General features: G+C 40.7%; 1 protein-coding gene across 5 annotated transcripts in view; it reads left to right on the top strand.

Moving 5' to 3' along the window:
• Window positions 1-16,800, top strand: part of rbfox2 (RNA binding fox-1 homolog 2) — a 35,334-nt gene extending 18,534 nt beyond the window's left edge. For 2 of the 5 annotated variants that reach the window (XM_080029494.1, XM_080029498.1), the window contains 11 exons: window positions 1,506-1,712; window positions 2,238-2,396; window positions 2,909-2,962; window positions 3,098-3,190; window positions 7,049-7,193; window positions 7,637-7,693; window positions 7,833-7,983; window positions 8,668-8,713; window positions 12,822-12,910; window positions 13,375-13,447; window positions 13,816-16,800. In XM_080029494.1, the coding sequence (XP_079885620.1) occupies window positions 1,506-1,712; window positions 2,238-2,396; window positions 2,909-2,962; window positions 3,098-3,190; window positions 7,049-7,193; window positions 7,637-7,693; window positions 7,833-7,983; window positions 8,668-8,713; window positions 12,822-12,910; window positions 13,375-13,447; window positions 13,816-13,860 (1,119 nt within the window). In that variant the 3' untranslated portion in view covers window positions 13,861-16,800. Of the gene's footprint in view, window positions 1-1,505; window positions 1,713-2,237; window positions 2,397-2,908; window positions 2,963-3,097; window positions 3,191-7,048; window positions 7,194-7,636; window positions 7,694-7,832; window positions 7,984-8,667; window positions 8,714-9,183; window positions 9,624-12,821; window positions 12,911-13,374; window positions 13,448-13,815 lie in introns of those variants that run through there. The other 3 variants (XM_080029495.1, XM_080029497.1, XM_080029496.1) reach the window with 3 other exon arrangements.
• Window positions 16,801-20,079: the final 3,279 nt, after the last annotated feature.

Here is a 20,079-nt window from a genome sequence, read left to right as displayed (position 1 = left end):
ATTTGCTAGTTATTTATTATTATTATTATTTATGATCATTACTGCCTGCTTTTGGTGCTACTATTATCGCTAATTCTGCCAATGATGATGATGATATGATAACAAGCAGGGGGAGCCCAGGAAGACTAATAAAAACAAGGAGATTAAGGGACACTGGAGACCCGGCAGCTTTTACTTAATCGTAGTTAATAATATTTTTTTTAATAATCCACCTCTCTTTGCATTTAAAACTTGCTCTAAAACCGTTCTCCTCCTTATTTTAAAGTCAGACAGTGACTGGCTGTCTCCGTCTTGATAAAGGTCATTGGGACTGTGTGTAAACACCAGGGACAACAATGAAAATAAGTGCAGAACTACAGTCTGATGCATGGTATTTTCATTAGCCATGCTAGCGGCGTGTCATGACATTTGTCCATAGCATTTGTCGCATGTTTTGGTGGCCCCTTCACTTTCCACATAATGCCACCGGCAGGGCAACATTTAAATGTGTCCATACTTTGGTTTATGGCCAAATGATCTCTAAAACTGAATACATTCCCATCAGCAGCAGCTGTACTTTGAATTTTGCCACTTGACTAAATTGGTAAACACTATACCTGCATGTTGGCATTGTGACGGCGAGCATGTTAACAGAGGACCACTGAGCCTTAGAACAGCCTCACTTATTATTGAGCTATAAAAAGATCTGAAAGACAGTGACGGTTTATCTTTTGGCAGCTATGGATCAGAGGCCGGCCATACCTCTTCTATCAGTCATCACCTTTTATCGTCCATCCCCTTGTTTTCTATTCCTTCCCCTGCTGTCTCCCTCCACTCTCTCCCTCTCTCTATTACCATTTAGGGTATCTATGCCCACTGCCAACAGCGAGGAATGTGTGTTTGACTGTGTTGTGTTTAACTGTGTGTGTTGCCTGTGCCTGTGTTATCCTCCTACGCACTCAAATATAGAGCTAATTTTCTGGGGGTAACAAGGTGCATAAAAAATACTCGGGCCGGCTTCATCACTAACAGTTTGTCTTCCTGCGTGCGTTTAGTTGTGTGGGTGTTTGCGTGTCAGAGGTGGCGTGTGTGTGTGTGTGTGTGTGTGTGTGTGTGTGTGTGTGTGTGTGTGTGTGTGTGTGTGTGTGTGTGTGTGTGTGTGTGTGTGTGTGTGTGTGTGTGTGTGTGTGTGTGTAGGCGTTAGACACTTACCATTGTACAACACTCTGAGCATGGAGGCATCTGACCCTCAATAATAGATGTGGCTGCTGTGAATATTTAATGGGTGGGGGGTGCAGATACATGCACTACTTTCTCACACACACACACACTCGCACTCACACACGGAAATGGGAATATAATATCCATGCCTGTACAACCATTAGACCGGAGCTCTTGGGAAAGTGGTCTCTATGTGGTCGGGGTGATGCTCTCAGTAAAAGATACTGTTGAATTTGACCAGCACGCAGAATACTTTACTAGCGTTGTCTCCCTCCTCATTGTTCTCCTGCTCTCTCTTACAACAGGGCTCCCAGGATAGTGCTGGCGGTCAGGAGGGACTGGTACCACCACCTTTCTCAGCGTTCCCTCCACCTCCACCTCCACCCCCCCAGAACGGCCTGGCCCTGGATTACGGGGGCAGCCTGTACGCAGCGGGGGCCATCCAGGGTCCCGTGGAAGCCGGCGGAGTTGTGAACAGCGCCATCAACGCCGCCAACGGCCTCTGTGTTCAAGTGAGTGCACTGTCAGCCTACTTCTCTGTGTTGCAGCCCACATCAGATCTTTGCCGTGAAGTTGATTTAGTAATAAGTCCCTGGGATGCACCAATCTGACTTTCTTCTCACAATACCATTTCTGATACCCAGAGAGTCAACAAACCATGCAATTTTCATTTGTTCCCAATTGAAAAATTGTTAAACCAATGATTTGTATCTTTTTACTAATGTGTTTGTAAGTTATCCAAAGTTGTAGCTGCACATTCATTCTTAAAAAGTGTGTAAACATTTTAGCTTACACAGCCTGGATCAGAAATTCACAAGACTTGTTTCGAATGCAAAATGACGTGCTTTGAATATCCTTCACCTGCTATCTTAGCGTTACCTATGAGGGGCTTTAGCATATGTAGCAGATTTGGAGAGGGACAGAACAAATGTGTTTTAGTGTCCTTGTTCAACCCCACATGACATAATGTGTTGGCATTCCTCTCCTCATCTCTGTGTCTCTTCCTTTCTCTCATGTCTGTCTGTCTGTCCCTGCAGTCCGATGGGTCCTCCCAGATTGATCAGTCCGGGGTGGGATCAGGCGGAGGAAGTGGGGGCTCCATTGGGGACGATTCAGAGAAGGGGTCCCCCAAACGCCTCCATGTCTCCAACATCCCTTTCCGCTTCAGAGACCCCGACCTACGTCAGATGTTTGGGGTATGTAGACCGGAATATCCCCCCCTTTTCACTTTGCTTCATAACGTAACAAAAAGCATGCCGTAAGCATAAATAGACTCAACAGGGCAGTGTTGAAAAAACCCAGTCACGTCAGCACTGTGACCTCAGATGGCTTTTTGCTCGCTTTCTCCAAGTGGAATTTTAAATGGAAAAAAAAGGTTATCGGTTTCGGATGAAACTACTGCATTTTTGTCCGAATTGACTTAAATCAAACCCTTTGCTTAGAAATGACATCTTGTAGAAAGGTTATTTAAAGCCAGGTATACAAATCTGGCCATGTGCTGTTCTGAAAGAGGGAATGTCTCTCAAATGTGGTGCAGTGAAAAGAGCAGAGGCAAGGAAGATATGGAGGGAAAGACGGAGCTGGCTTAGTGCCAGCTCATCTTGGCTGAACAGTGCTGACACCCTGTGGCAAGATGCAGCACATCATTCTCCTGCTGGTTCAGCCTTTTAATCCACCCCTCCCCCCCCCATTTTTTTCTTCTTCTCAGCAATATGGCAAAATCCTCGACGTGGAGATCATTTTCAATGAGAGGGGATCCAAGGTAGGAAGGTGGAAGCCTTGTGGAACATTTTCTGAATTTGTTAAGAACAAAAGAGCTCAGCAAAAGCTTAAAAGCTATTTTCAGCTTCCGTCACTCTCCCCCCTCCTTTTCCAACCTCTCCTCTCCTTTTCACAGGGCTTCGGTTTTGTAACGTTTGAGACGAGTGCAGATGCAGAGAGAGGCAGAGAGAAGCTTCACGGCACGCTGGTGGAAGGACGTAAAATCGAGGTAGCTCACCACCCTTGTCCCCCATCCCCCTTCCTCCTTTTTTCTTTTCTTTTTTTTTTAGATACAGTGACCATTTTCTCCCCCGTTTCCCCTTCCATGTCCGACTATGAGAATGACTTTGTTCCCGGTCATTTCTGCCCCAGAGGTTTCCGGGTGGCTGTATGTGTTGAACTCTAACCCCTCTGGCTTCACTATAGCATGGTGCAGTGGTGCCGCGCACACAGGCGTCTCCTCTGACGGCACTTCCTGTCGATGTGTATGCCGCCGTCGTTGTTGATGTGGGCTGTCCATTGCACCTTGAATATTAAAGCATTTGGTTTGCAAAGCATGCTGGGTGGAGTGGCTACACAACGGGCATGGCTGGCGAGACGTCATTACGACACGGTCGCTGACGATATCTGCTTCCGTCACAGCATGTAGGATCTTTTTTCTTCATTTTTATTTCTTTATCCCAGCACCTTTTTCATCACCATCATCACTTCTTCCATGATCATGATGAGTGTCCATTTTTTTGTTTGTTTATGGTGTGTTCATGAGCGGAAGGGCAGCTTAAAGCCTCTCGGTTAATTTATTAATCTGCTTGCTGGTGTCTGTAAGAGATATGTTGCATGGATGATAAGGGCAAATGTCATCTTGGAGTTTTTAACGCTCTTTACATGGGTGTCTCTGGGTAGAATTTTTTTTTCATGTTGGATGGTTTAAGAGACTGATGCATGATGGGGCAGTTTTTTGGGAATGAGACTGCCGTGAGAAGTGTGGTGACATTTCCCGATGCTTCAAAAAGCTGTTTGATTTCAGATGTGCAAGATGGATGGTAAAAAAAGAAAGAGTGCTTTGTTTACACACACACACTTGCATCCACCACTCCTGAAAATGAACACCAGATCTCATGGAAGTGCATTTTGTTGTGACATAATTATTTATTTATTTTTTGTATGTATAATTTATCAGCATGGCTCTGATTTCAGTTTCAAATGGCCTTGGAGGTCAAAAATGCCATGCTTTTGCCATTAGCGCTGGCTCTGGATGTTTATATCACGCTTTCTTTTTTGTTTTTACTAGCTACTAAAGCATCTTTGCATGGTCTCGAACGTCTCGCTCTCTTGTCTGTCTGTGTGTGTGGGTGGGTGTGCAGAATTAAAAAATATGGAGGACGGAGAGAGAACGAACATGTAAAGGGAATGCAATAAATAGCTGTCGTTCCCTCGCCACTCTTTATTTATTTGTTCTTTTTTATATTGGTTCCCCTTCATCTCTCTCCACTCTTTTCCACAATGCCAGTCAGTCTGTCTGTTTGTCTGTCTCTCCCAGTTCGTGTGCCCCATATGCACCTGCATTTCTGCTGTCTGTCCCTTCCCCCATATATCTGTCCATTTCCCTGTCCTGTGATGTAGTCAGGTAGCCTACAATCAGATTAAGTTTGATTTTGAGTGATTAATTGTCAGTTATTATTACATAATTTCGGCAATAATGCCGGTTAGTTTCCATCCCAAATTAGATTTTTAATTTCTAACATTTTCTGTTTCCATATGTTTGCTCCTTTATCAACCTTAATGATCTGTGTTTTTTAGTGGGTTTTAACCAGCTGAGGCTAGATTGTTGTCAAATGGCTGAAACTTGGAGGTGACTGCTGACACGTGACCTGTTACATCACTTCCTCTCTGCCAAAGGGTGGGGGTTGCTTTTCATTACCTCGTTTTGTTTATGTTTACTTTACTTTTTTGTTCTTTTGGTTCATCATTTCTTTCTTACATATATTTTTCTCTATTTCCCTGATGATTTTTGTATGTTGTTGTTGTTGTCAGTCTCCACGGTAACTGCTCGCGTGTCCTCACGCCGTTTCCCTGGCAACGGTAAGTTGTGTACACATGGCATCATCTTTGAATGACCCCTCCCCCCACCCCGTCCGTCAAATTTCTTTAAATAAAATGCACCCAACACCAAAATGAAGGACTCCTTTACTGAAGGGAGCGTGATTGATCGATTGGTTGACAGAACCCGATTGGCTAATCCTGTGATAGATTGGGGAGGTGGTGAATGAAACGATTACGAGATTAGCCATTGACCGCATGGCAATATAAAGGCCACTTGTTTAACTGAATGTACTGCATCTATCTGCAAGTGCAACAACTTTGACTACCACTTCTTATGCATTCATTCCAATCACCTCTCTAACTGCATTCAGCATTTAATTCTAGAGCTGTATCCTGCATGGTTTACTCTCTTTCTCGTCATCTGTATGACGTCATTTAGTACTATGTCAGCCGATAGATGCATTTTTTCACCTTAGTGGGACAGCATGCTGAAGCATGAGTGCTATTTTAGCTTTACTGGAGAGGGGATAATAGTTGTCTCTATCATGGAGCACTGTAGTTCTTGATCATCACTTTTTAAAAACGTGTTAGATAGTTGAAGAGGAACTGCTGCTTTGACTTAACATTCAAATTACATATATACAGTATGTAGATGAGTAGTGTGCGCCCCAAAGAGGATGCAAGCATTTTCTACTTTAAAAGCAAATTTTATGATTCATACCTACACTTTTAAGATGTAAGCCTTTTGCAAAGCCAAGCAAACATGTGAGGCACTGACGACAGGTGACGACAGCTTTTCTCTGTTCTTGATATCTGTAAAGAGGTGTCCTTGTTTTACCTCTTGATGAGTTTGGTTCTGGATGGTGTGTGTTGGTGGTTGTGTGCTTCGAGGTCTCTCTGGTGTGCGACACTGATCTGGAATGCCTGGCGGTGTTTCACCACCATGATTTGATTAGATTTTTTTTGAGGAATGATATTTGCATCCCCCATCCTCTCTCTTTATCTAGACTTTAGACTCTCTCTCTCTCTCTCTCTCTCTCTCTCTCGCTCTCTCTCTCTCTCTCTCTGTCCTTGCTCCATTTCTCCATTGTTGCTCATGTACAGTTAGATCCAATGTAGGCAAACGGTCAGATGTACAGTATTTTGTATATGTGTGTATATCGCATCTTGTTTCTGTTTGTTCATTAGAAGATTTGCACATTTGGATGGATTGTTCACTCTCTCTGCCTCTCTCCTCTCCACATCATGTATGTGTTTTTTCTGTGTCTTTTCATGTGGACTGGCTCCTCCTCCCGCATCCCTCTATATTTCTGTCTATGTTCTCTGTCGTTCTCTCTTCCTCCCTTTTTCTGTATGATATGTATTTGATTGGGAGGGCTGCCAACCTTTCTTGATTGGTCTCTTGCTGCATCTGATGCTTGCTGATTGGCTAGTTTTGCTCACCTCTGGTGATGTGATGCGCTCTTGATTGGCTGCGTGTAATTTGTGTATGAGCTCTCTGATTGATGTTTTTTGCATTGTGTTCAACTGATGAATCTGCCGCTTAATTCACCTTCTTTTTCCCTCCCTTTTTTGAAAGGTAGCAATATAATGGTCTTGGATTTCTTTTTTGAATGCTTTTGTTCTGAAATATGTTGTTGTTTTCTTTGTTCTGTGTGCCAATGGTTGCATTGTTTGTGTGCAAAACTGCCTGACTACTCACCAGGATCCTTGTTTTCAATGTCTTTCTCCTTCAAAAGAAGCGCATGCATCAAATACCATCGCTGCTCATCAACAGAATTAACCTCGTCATGACTTAAAAAAATCTGTTTCATGTATGATGACGACACACACTCTAAAGCACATGTTTAATATGAAATCTCAGATCATGGTTTAAGCACAGTAAATCCCTCTTTTTTTTCACTAAATATACTCTTCAGAAAGCTTAAATACTACAAAACAACGATCTTGTGATTGATTTCTGCATAATTTTGGTTATTCCTCATTACTGATTTATCTGTTAAACCGGGTTGCCTAGCTCCTGACCACTATTTCTGGTGTCCAGGTCAATAATGCGACAGCCAGAGTGATGACGAACAAGAAGATGACTACCCCGTACTCTAATGGAGAGGGCCTTGCAACTCTGCCATACGGTAATACACTTTGGACGCAAAGACAACAGCCGAATCTACCTTTTAGTTTGACAAGTGGTGAGTGACTGGGAAATATGGCTGAAAACGAACATCACCACTTCTTCTATAAAAATATTTCCAATTTGGATTATAAATCACAATTAGATTTCTTTTTAAACAAACTTAACATCTTTGAACACTATTTCTTTCAATTATTATATTAGGACAAAAGAACTTTGTAAAACAATGACATTATAAACTCGTATTCATGATGGTGCAACTGCACTCAAACTCAATATATAATAAAATTGAATGGTGCTGTCCTAGTAGTGGCACTGAGTGAAAGCTCTCACAGATGTGCCCTGTACTGAGAAACATTCAGGGAGCTACACATCCTCTCTTTGCCATTGACAGTAGAGATCAGTGAGAACAAGTATACATAAAATGTCAGATCGCCTAATGCAAGTTATGTGTCAAATTCGGCTTTAAATGCATCTTGTCATTTTTCTCATTGACTATAGCTGGGTGGAAGTTGAGTCCCATGGTCGGAGCCATGTACAGCCCTGAACTCTACACAGGTACGACAACAAGGATTTGCTTCATAATTAATGAGACTGATGGAGACAAATTGCAGCTAATATGATATTGTTATCTTGAAGGTATTGAAGAAGCAGATTTTTTCCTCACCTTCTTTTTCTATCTATCTCTGTTTCACAGTACCAGGTTTCCCATACCCGGCAGCAGCGGCGGCGGCGGCTGCCTCCAATGCTGCCGCCTTTCGAGGTGCTCATCTCCGGGGTCGTGCACGGCCCGTCTACAGCGCAGTTAGGGCAGCTGTGCCACAACCTGCCATGCCTACCTACCCGGGGTACGTACAAACAAACACACATACACGCACACACACATATGCATGAATAAAAACCAGTAAGCTGCTATTGATGATAAAAACATAGACATAATGTTATGCTTATGACTATTTATAAATGCATGTCTTAATTTAATTAAAAATTGTACTATATCATAATTGTGCATGTTGTGTGTTTGAATATGTTTTGATTGAGACATTGACATTGATAGTTTGCGGAGCTGAAATACCATTTCCTTGTATGTCAAAGGTCATACTGCTATGATATTAAGTGATCTTATTGATCTTATTATGATGAGTAGCATTTTATTTCAACAGACGTTAAAAGTCTGAAGTAACAGTAGTAGCACGCTATAGTAAGTGCACTTATGTACAAAGAGGTGGTATTTTGTCTTGCATGTTGCACGGTGTGTAATAATCTCACCCTTCTTTCTCTTCTCTCTTTCACAATCTGTTTGGCACCATTTTCTCACATCTCTCCCTCTCCCTCAATTGTCCCTCTTGTTTGTTATTTTCTACAATGCCCACATGGTGGCGCATCACACCACTTTTTTGTTTGTTTTGTTTCGGCTCTCCACCACCGCTCCTCTGGACTCTCTCCATTTCCCTTCCATCCATCCTTCCTTTCTCGTCTCTCTCTCTCTCTCTCTCTCTCTCTCTCTCTCTCTCTCTCTCTCTCTCTCTTAGTGTGATGGCCTATCAGGATGGCTTTTACAGTGCAGCCGATCTCTATGTAAGTATACCTCTCTCCTCTCCTGCCTCACTCCTCACCTACATTTCCCCCCTCTTGCCTGTCGGTTTTCAAGTGTGAAACTGCATGGACCAAACCCATAGAGGCGTGTACTTCTGGGTGTTTTGATTCATCACACCTAGACATTTAAGGTTCTCCTGACATAATCTATAATTATATTGTTTGGTATAAAGAAATAAATGTAACTCATCACTATTCTAAGTGCACATCTCATTCATGAAAAAATGTCCTTCAGTAAAGCACCCAAAGGTTATCAATACATACACACACATACTTTCATCAAAGTGTCCATTCATGAGTAGACTCCTCTGGGGTTTGTCTCGTGCATTTGTGAGTTAGTTTGTACCAATGTGATTATGATTATGTGTGTCTGTGTGTGCAATAGTGTGTGTGTGTGTATGTGTGTGCGTGTGTGACCAGGTTGACAATAGCTGTTTCTGTTCTCTCTGTAGACTAGTGTTTCAGGACTTTAGTGGCAGATTGGCCCAGGTAGGGTTTACACACTCTGTGTGAGAGCCAGTGTGCATCCTCCTCGTCTCCAATGACTGCGTGCTGCTAGACATTATTGACCATCTGAGATTGAAATGCCTTCTCTGTCTTCTTCTACTAACTCACTGGATTCTGACATGGGTGGAGTTGCGGAAGGGGGTGAAAATAATTAGGATCTAAATTTGTGAAAAATATGACAAAAAACTTCCATTCACAAAATATCTAACGGAGATGGCTGTACAGTTGAGGATAAATTATATAAATGCTCTATGTAAGACCAATACTTACACAGTTGGTCACTTATATATAGTATATATACAATCATATGAAAAAGTTTGGGAACCCCTCTCAGCCGGCATTATAATTGACTCTGCTTTCACACAAAAAAGATAAAAGTGGTATGTCTTTCATTTACCAGGAACAGCTAAGTACTGGGATGTTTTCCAAACAAAGATTTTTTGAAAAGCAGTATTTAGTTTTATGAAATTAAATAAAATGTGAAAAACTGGCTGTGCAAAAATATGGGAACTCTTGTGGTCTTGCTGATTTTAATGCATGTAACATCATGTAAAACTGAGGACTTTAAACACAAAATTGGTTGGATTATGTTGTTAAGCCTTGGACCTCATATAAAGGTCTGTTTAATCATGATAAAAGGTATTTTAGGTGCCTAAATGCAAGTTGCACTTCTCTTTGACTCTCTGCAGAAGTGAGACAGAATGCGATCATCAAAACAGCTCCCAAAAGATCTGAAAAACAAAGATTATTCATTGTCATGGTTTAGCGGAAGGCTACAAGAAGCTTTCCCAAAGGTTTCAATTGTCAATTTCTACTGTAAGGAACGTTGTCAGGGAATGGAAGGACACAGGCACAGTTGCAGTTAAACCCAGGTCTAGTAGACCAAGAAAAGTACAAGAGCGGCATATGCGGCGGATTGTGAGAATGGTTGCACACAACCCAAAGATCACCTCCAAAGACCTGCAAGAACATCTGGCTGCAGATTGTGTATCTGAACATGGTTCTACAATTCAGTGCAATTTGCACCAAAACATCTGTATGGCCGGGTGATGAGAAGGAAGCCCTTTCTGCGCCCACGCCACAGATACAGTTGCATGGAGTATGCAAAAGCTCATTTAGACAAGCCAGATTCATATTGGAAGAAAATGCTTTGGACTGATGAGACAAAAATTAAGTTATTTGGTCTTTATAAAACGCAGATGTTTTGGTGCAAATTGCGCTGAATTGTTGAACGATGTACAGATACACAATCTGCAGCCAGATGTTCTTGCAGGCCTTTGGAGGTGATCTGTGGGTTGTGTGCAACCATTCTCACAATCCTCCACCTATGCCGCTCCTGTTTTTTTCTTGGTCTGCCATGCCTGGGTTTAACTGCCACTATGCCTGTGTCCTTCCATTTCCTGACAACGTTCCCTACAGTCGAAAATTGACAATTGAAACCTTTGGGAAAGCTTCTTGTAGCCTTCCCCCAAACCATGACAATGAATAATCTTTGTTTTTCAGATCTTTTGGGAGCTGTTTTGATGATCCCATTCTGTCTCACTTCAGCAGAGAGTCAAAGAGAAGTGCAACTTGCATTTAGGCACCTAAAATAAATTTTCTCATGATTAAACAGACATTTCTATGAGGTTCAAGGCTTAACAACATAATCCAACCAACTTTGTGTTTAAAGTCATCAGTTTTACATGCTGTTACAGGCATTAAAATCAACAAAACCACAAGGGTTCCTATATTTTTGCACAGCCAGTTTTTCACATTTTATTTTATTTCATACAACCAAATACTGCTTTTCTAAAAATCTTTGTATGGAAAACATCCCAGTACTTAGCTGTTCCTGGTAAATTAAAGACATACCACTTTTATATTTTTTTTGTGAAAGCAGAGTCAATTATAATGCCGGCTGAGAGGGGGATCCCAAACTTTTTCATATGACTGTATATATAGATATTGTCTATTCCAGAACATAGATACATCTAACAATATACATTTTTGTACATTACTAACACATGCATTTGGTCTTATTTTAGGTGACCATATGTTAACACCCCAAAGCAAAATCGACCTATTTGACACATGTCATGATGTTATTTAGGCAAGGCACTTTCAAACAAATCAAGAAACACCTCATAATATTATTGGACTGTTTCCCAACACAATTGTATTCCAAGATCAGAGAATAATTAAATGATTGAGATAAAAAAATAAAAAAAAACTTAAAATGTTACACAACATGCGCATAGTGAAAATTATAAAGTGTCAGCAAGCTGAATTGTCATGCTCGACATACAAACAAGCAAGGGAACTAAATAAGACCTGAATGATGGCACTGAAACCTGAGACTTATCCAGTAGTTGGAGGGATGCAGGACAGTTTGTGTCAGCAGTTAATTCAGACCCCTTCCAGGAATCTCCCTATCTGTTTCACCTGTGGCATGCTAACTGAATCAATGTCGGCATGCAGACATACTTACAAGGCTGACTCCTCCCCCTATTTCCTCTCCTCATTTATCCCCCCCCCCCCCCCCCCCCGCCCCCCATCTCACTTCTTTTCACTCTGCTCATTCCTTCCTTTTCTAATAAACTGGTACATTATCGGTTTAAGTGTAATTTTGCACTGGCACTTCTCTCTTCTTCAACCCTTTCTATTACTATCGTACTCTTTTCTTGCTTTCTTCCTCCTCCTTTCCTATTTATCTACATCCCCTACAATTCTGTCGCCCCTTCCTCTTCCTTCTTCCTCCCCCGGTCCAGCCTTCCTCCCATAGCAGCAACTGTGTGGTCCTGAATGCGGGGACTTGGTCGTGACTGATCCTTTAGGGTAGAATGCAGCGGTGTGTGTTTTGTTTTGTTTTTTAGAGGGATGTTTGGCCTAATAAACTGTACGTTCTGAGTTTTTGGGAAAGCATGCTGTGTCTGTCAGTCATTGTACGCTGGCCACTTGAGCGTGGTGTGTGTGTGTGTGTGCCTTTTTTAATCCGACTGGCTGACTGTCTTCTTACACCTGTAGATTTGTTTTGTGTCTGTTCATCAGCTGTCCATCCAAACAAAAATAATGACACAATCATCTTGCCACCCCTTCCCCTTTCTATAACTGTGTGTTTTTGGTAGGGGAACCGGGGCGGAGCACAGTTATGGGTATGAAATCTCTCTCTCCATGTCCAATACATAGTGGGAAAGATAATGCACTTCAATGTTGCCCAGGGGGACACTTCAAACAGTAAAAACACATAATGTACAGTTAATGGTATTTTTTCCTTGTTAGTCATGGAGAGAGAGACCCACACAGCGCCTGAGCTACATCCTTGTGAATGCTGTACTGCACCAGATTAGCCAGTTTTGCTGACTGTCTGCTTGTTAATCTTCCGCTCTCTTCTCAGCAGTTTTTCTCACAATGTAACCCCCCCTTTCTAGAGTCACTACTAGTCTGTTAGCGTGTAGAGGAAATACAGCAGACGTTTAACAAGAATTTACTCTTGTCTCCGTTTTGTCTCACGTCTCCCTCCATTGTATCTTTCCCCCTCTATCACACCCCTTCCCCCCTCGTGCTGTCCTCCATCTCTCTCCCCTTCACCGCCTCTTCACAGGGTGGCTATGCAGCGTATCGTTACGCCCAGCCGACTGCAGTAGCGAATCCTGCAGCAGCAGCCGCAGCAGCAGCAGCTTACAGTGACAGGTGAGCGGACTGTCTAGCACGTCTATTGACAGGGCAACAACATTATATTGTTTGCTGGTCCAAGTGCATTTAAAGTAAACAGAAAATGCTGGACAGATATCATGGTAGGTTTGAAAACAGCAGTGTACGAACAGGCAACACAGATATTGGACATACCGTACACTGGGAAGTCCAACAGAACAAAAATGTACTTCGAGAGCAGGATATAGTGGACACATTTAGATAGAAATCAAGTCTTGACAGTAATATTCTCCAGACCATTTGACTATAACAGAGGAAAGGACTTGAATTACTTGAGTTTGGGGTTTCCTTCCTACACAAATCATAGACCAGGAAGTGAGTTTACATATTTATACTGTATATGTCACATTGTGCTATTAGCAAAAAAAATTCTACCCTTTAAAATATTTAAGCGTAAATTTAAGAGGCCTCATGTTTGATGTGTTTTGCTGTTTTTCTGATAGCTATGGACGCGTTTACACAGCGGACCCCTACCATGCTGCGCTTAACCCAGCTGCCTACGGTGTTGGAGCGATGGTAAGTCTCACACTGTCAAGAATTCAGAAGATATGGCAAGAAATATGCTCTGTTTTTCTTTTTGTCAACAATTGAAAAGGGAAAACCCAACGATGTGTTTAATCTCTCAATGCAATATTTCCAAATTGATCAAGAATATATAGGTACATATTTAAATATAGGAATAAATAAAAAATAAAATAAATAAACTTTTTAAGCTGATGATAGAGTGCATTCACTGTTCATCATACCACTATGACTGAATTATAAATTGACTTCATTGACAATAAAGAAAAACATGGAATATCACCAGACTAATCATTGAATGAATCATGCCACCTAGAAATGGATATCATTTACTAAATTTTGGCCGTTTTGTTTTTTCACAGGCCACACTGTACAGGGGAGGCTACAGTAGATTTGCTCCTTACTAAAGACACTACATTTCCCAGGAGCTCGTCTCTTCCATTGAATTTCTCTGAAAGAGCTCCCTCTGTTGTCGTGGAGGTGGACTACACCCAGTTTAAAATTTTGGAGTCGACCACAGCAAAGATATTTCACATCCCAACCCAGAGCAGTCCCACCTTTTCTTATATACGCTACTACAGAAATAGAGGAATGCTGTATTAAAAACTGATGGATGGCCTTTACATAAAAAAAGAAGAAAAATGGCCACCTTACCTATTGCACGGCTGTATTATAGTTCCCCCTTCCTTGTCTCCCTGCCCGTCTTAATTCCCTCGGCACTCAGCAGCACAAGACTTGAGATGGAGCCTAGATGTTCTTCCAAAGGCTGCATGTGGATAACTGACATTTTAATAGCTGTCAACCATGTATGAGAACGAGCAGAGTGCTGTGTGGCTTGCACACACTCAGCATTAAAGGAAATAAAGAGGGAGAGGAGCAATCGAAAGTGTCAACAAAAAAAAATGTTGGAGCGGTAGGAAGCGGGGAGGTTCATCGAAAGAGCACCTAAAACATTGTGAACCAGATCGACGAGTCATTTCAATGATTAAAAACACCCACTGATGGATTTTCTGATTCTTACTTGGAATCAGAAGCGTGGGTGGAGAGTAATGAAGGAGGATTTCTGTTCTTGCTGTGTTTCGATAGTGGGAGATTGAACACAACGAGAGATGTGACGGTTTATAACGCTACAGATATCACGTCCGAAAGCTGAAGAAGGGAGGGTTATTAGAGCTGTTCCTTACCTCAAGTTTTCTTAGTATGTGGAAATGGTGAACCTTTAAACTTAAAATGTTATGATATGCAAAGAAATTAGTTTAGAGAAAAAAGTTACCAAATTATTATTATTATTATTATTATTGTAATTTTTCACCTTATTATTCTTATAAAACCATGACTATGATAGACTCAGCAGTCAAACATAATCTTGAACCTTGGGGTTAAAAATCAGAAAAGGAGCCTCTGTATTACAAATGTTCCAATATCATATGACTATATGACATACTTAATCTTCCTCACGCATAGGATTTAACCACAATCTATGCACAACCATAGCTTAACACTACAAAACGTTAAACACTACACTTTTTTCTTCCTAAAAATAGATTTTTGGCTTGAGGTCCAAACAAAAAATCCCCCAACCACAACCCTGGGGTTCAAGTAATTGTTAATCCTTTTTAGTGTAGAGATTTTATTATTTGGATTTTCCCCTCATGCTCCATCTTTTCTAGAGCAAAGTCCAACAACGAATGAGTCTTCCTGAAAAACATACTTTAGTTTGTGATTGTGTTTGCGATGCTGCCAGCAGCAATTACTGAGCAAGAGAGAGATTCTGTCAGTGAGTGAATAGATAATATTTAATGCAAAACACCTTACTATTGTGCATATTTCTATACCGGTGTAATCTATATTTCCAAAACGTGGCTTTTTTTTTGGCTTTTGTTTTTTGTTCCAAAGATTTGTAGAAAGCACATTTTTCTGACGTATGTATAAATATATTCTTTGTTATTTTTATTATCAAAATCCTTGATTATCCTATTGCTGTCTTTATTTACTTCTTTGTCATCATCCTTTCATTTTTTCTTTATCCGTACGTTCCTTCTCCAGTAAATTAAATTGAATTTATTTACATTTTAGTTTTTTGCGTTGGAGTAAATATCTTTAGCCAATGCATACCTGAGTAGTGACAAGCTGAAGGTATGCGTGCAACACTACCAGAATGAACTAAATATTCAGTCAAGCCAGCATACCGCTTTCATTGTTTTTGTTCTGTTTTCAAGGTGATCATAGGAACTGTTAGCATGACATTTGATTATATTCCAAATTATACTAGAATGGCTGTATTTTTATTTTTTCAGGTGAGTGTGACATTTGGAATGAATGAACAAAGGTCTGTAGCGCTTTGGTTAAAACAAACTGTGTTCCTTTTACTTTTTTCTGTGTATTTTTCCGTGTGTGTTTTTAAAGCATTTCCCTCCCTACATTTCAGCGACTAAATCTGACAGCTCTGCCAGTGTGGTCGCTCCAGATTAGTTTGAAGATATCCAGGAAAATATCAGAAAGTTATCGCTCATACATAAGCAGGTCAATATTCCAACATGGTGAAAAACAAAATGTCATTGTGGGATATAGACCAATCAAAGTTGTGTTTTATGAGGCAGTTATGTTCTGTTTTTTTATCTGTTAACTAATTTCAAAACTTCTGTTGTGTTTTCCATCTACTTTACTTGGAAAGTCAATAAGATATATATTTTTTTCTTCTATCAAATGTGCTACTGTTGCATTTCCCATTCTCTCACATACAATTTCTTTTAAAATATCTCCAAGTTACTATACAATGTGCTCTGGATTAAAATAGGGGGGCGAGGGGGAGTGTAGCCAAAGATGCTAACTAACTAGTCCCTGGCACGTTTGGGTTCCCAACTTGAGAAGTGCTACACAAAATATACAAAGACGGACTTACTAAGCCAAGCATGGACAAACCAGCATGAGCGATACTTGTCAAGTAAAAAAACAAAAAAACAAACTAACAAAAAAAAAGTTCTGCATGAATCTTGTGTCTTTCATATTTGACTCCCAAGCAGCTGAGCCCAGTTGCTTTCTTCTTTACCACTAAACTCTATTGGGAATGACAGGCAGCAAGTATTGAGAAAAAGAGTTGACACAACAGAGAGCAGCAGGGCCTGCTGACATACAAAAGGGCTGCCGCACTAAAGAACATGTGGTGTCATGGTTTTTTCTTGCCTCTGTATTATAGTAAACTATGTGGCCATTCTTCATAGTTGCTATGGTTTCTCTATGATCAGTCCCCTCCCTCTGTCATGTCTATATCCCCCTTGACTGCCATTATGTTTTTTTGTTATTGAATGTCCATATAAAATGCTTTATATAAAAATGTTTTGTTGTGATCAAGCTCTCAGATTCTCTTTATTTAGTTCAAATAAGACGTATAGGCCATTATTGTAAACACAAACAGTATGTGAGTGCTGCTTTTTAAAATATAAAATATTGAACACCAAGTCATTAACATAGCTGCTTTAAACCTGCAACAGATTTCTACTGCAGGACACGACATTCATAGTACTTATTTTTATTAAATGGAAACTTGTCAGCAATAGTCCCAACGTCCAGAATTAACAAAGCAACATTATCATTTGTTTGCAGGTTTAGCTTTGTGACCGTGTCCACCAACTCCCGAGGGAAATATCTGGCTATTTAGAAGCTATAAATGCTTCTTTGTTCACCAGCTAGTTGCTAACGTTGTATATTTTGGTTGGCGCTGGGCAGGTAGCGTTAACATACAGTGCCTGCTGTAGCTGGAAATGGTGCGTGAATGTCAGTCATCCGTAATGGGTGCGGTGTCTGTGTGAGTGAAGTGTATGGTATGTGTAAAGCAGCACTAACTAAACCAAACCATACATCAAGGGAGGGAGAGCCAAGTGGCTGATTCCTGCAGCTTTTATAGCTCAGGAGAGCAGCCAGCATGGGTGTTTGCAATCAGCAATCAGCTCCTGGAAGCCTGCCAATCAGGAGGTGCCAGGAGCTGTCACAGTGTGCAACAGTTATTACAGAGCAATGCCAAAAGTGCTTTTTAATAGATTGCAGAGTCTTTCAGACAATTTGTCAGCCCGCAAGTTTAGGCTACAAAGAGTCAATATGCAGCAGCGTTTTGCTTTGCATGTCAATGTAAGCATGCGCAGGCTACATTCTCAAAATGACAATTGTTATGTTCAGCAGCTTTAATGTTAGTTTTATTGTAGGCTATTGTTGGGACATTTCAGTCCAGCAATCCACAGAGCCACACAGCCAGCGTGTCTATATTGATTAGCCTATAGCAGCTTTAAGGAAAAAATCTTATTTATACTGTTTATACTGTTGAAGTAAGCGATTTATTTATGTTAATATAAGTGTCCAATTGCTCTTTATTCGTAATCAGAAGAGAGAACGCTTCAAACCGGCACCCGTCTCAGTGCCGGTGCACGTGCAGAGCGACAGATGGGTGAATGTGTATGCGTCTACAATGGCGGAGCAGGTAAAAATCCTTCCCAATGTCTGTTTTGATGGTTTTTATCATGTTTTATCACATTAAATGGATCTGAGATGATGCTAGATAACTCGCTGCTTGAAGACCGCATTGCATTAATGTGGTGACGTAGGGACAAGGGAGGGGACCGCTAACTGCAGTAACTGACAGGAAGTTATCTAAACTGACCATTCCGCTTACTGAACCTTTAATTGTGAGAGGATTTTAAATATTTTGTTCAGGATCAATCATCAGTGTGCTTAAAGAAAACCATGAAGAAGATAACTTTGGGAAAATGTTTATTGACTACTCAACTGTGACTCCCATTCCTATGGGTTGTGAGCACAAATTTACATTTGTTTTTTAACAAAAATAGAAATTTATATATAATCAAACAGCTGTACATTAAGAAGGAATAGCTCCAAATAGGGTAAGGTTTCATGGAATGGAAAAGGCAGGAGAGAGTAGCGCAGGTTTACTTGTCATAAACTGTGAAAAGAGCCATCAAACCCTTTTACAACACATTTTGTCCATTGTCTCACACAAATGCACAAGCCAGGGGCAAATGATGGGGAAGGAAGACAGTCTGGAGTTATTGCTTAGTGCATGGACAACTCAGTGGAGCATATATAAATAGATCATCATAACATATTTCTCATTTCGAAATTACATTTGCCAATTTTGCCATATTTGATCCACTTTGGGAATCATTTCTTTTGTGCAATATTTCCAAAACCCATGTGGGCCTAATAAAACAACAGGTTAGGTATTTTGTTAGGTGAAGAAGCGCAGGGTAAGGGCTAAAGGTCTGGGCAAAGGGAAATTAGTGCCAGGAGAAGAAATAGTTGTGGTAGAGGTAAGGAAGGGTTTCTAAACGATTCCATATTTCGCCAGGTCGCTGAGCTCCATGTCCCCGAAGGCTTCCCATGGGCAAACCACTGTGATGTCTGTGCCAAGACCCTCCATGCCGGGGATGTCGTCTCCGAATCTAGAGGAGAAACAAAAACATGTTTTTAACATGTTATATGAGACTTCCAATGACGGAAGAAGTACTCAGATCCTCTTATAATGTAAAATAACAGAAAATTCTTCCATAATACGCCTTCAAAATCACAGTATAAAAGTATTATCAAAAAATGTACTTGATTTATCAAAGGTGAAACGTTTTCCCCTCCTTTCTCTAATCTGTGTTATTACCTGGACTACAGCTGTTATTAAAATCACACTATGCGAAAAGTTGAGAGGGGAAATATCTATTTAATGGAGCTGCTAAAATCTTAAATACCGCGAAACATGTTAAAGGGCCCTGGATCTAGATATTGTATTGTTTTTTTGTTGTTGCTGCAGATCACAATTCAATATGGTTAGAAACCATGTGTTTGTCTTTAACCATGTGTTTTTATTTTGTAAAATTGTGATTTTTTTATGTGAAATCTTACTAATAAAAGTAACTAACATATGGTTGTGGTTAAGTGGGGAAAATCACTTGGTGATTCGCTTATATTTTCCACCACTGGTGATTTTAAAGTCAATCTCACCCCTTCTGGCCTGGTTTGGGTGCCTTGCTCTTGAAGGTACGGGTGGTCCTCTGCTTGAACTTGGGAGGAGCCTTCTTCTCAGCGGGAGTTGCAACATCTGCCATTTCGATTGGTTACTGAAACAAAAAAGAGGAAATAACAAATTTTAAATTGAGTCTCGGTTTTCCACTGCTTTGATTGAAATCGCACTGTGAAAAAACAATTAACAGTCAATGTGTTATTCTTGATTTGTAAGATTCTCCTGCCCCTCTTGCTTGGATGATATAACACCACCCTGCCTGTTACACAAACAGATATGTCTATTTTTGTACCTTAAGCTTTAAAGATTACCTATTTACAAACAGTTAATCTTGAGTTCAGGTCAGGACCTCACTAACTTTAACTAATTCCATAGTAAGGCTTGAAGTCAACACACATGCTAATTATAAACCCTGTGCAGATTTTGCCTGGAACACCTTCTCAGTCTGCTTTAATCTGAGCTTTCCCTGACCTCAATTATACGCCTTATTTAACTTGAAAGCTTAGCGATGCTGTAGACTCTACCAAAAATGTCCATAATCATATCATTTTGTGGATTTTCTGTCATAAAGTCTAGGTTAGTTGTCAAGTTTCTCCCCCTCTTCTCC

The sequence above is a fragment of the Ammodytes marinus genome (assembly GCF_949987685.1).
Source record: "Ammodytes marinus genome assembly, chromosome: 6".
NCBI lineage: Eukaryota > Metazoa > Chordata > Actinopteri > Uranoscopiformes > Ammodytidae > Ammodytes > Ammodytes marinus.
Note: the sequence above shows the minus strand (reverse complement) of the source record. Positions and strands in the feature narration are given on the sequence as shown.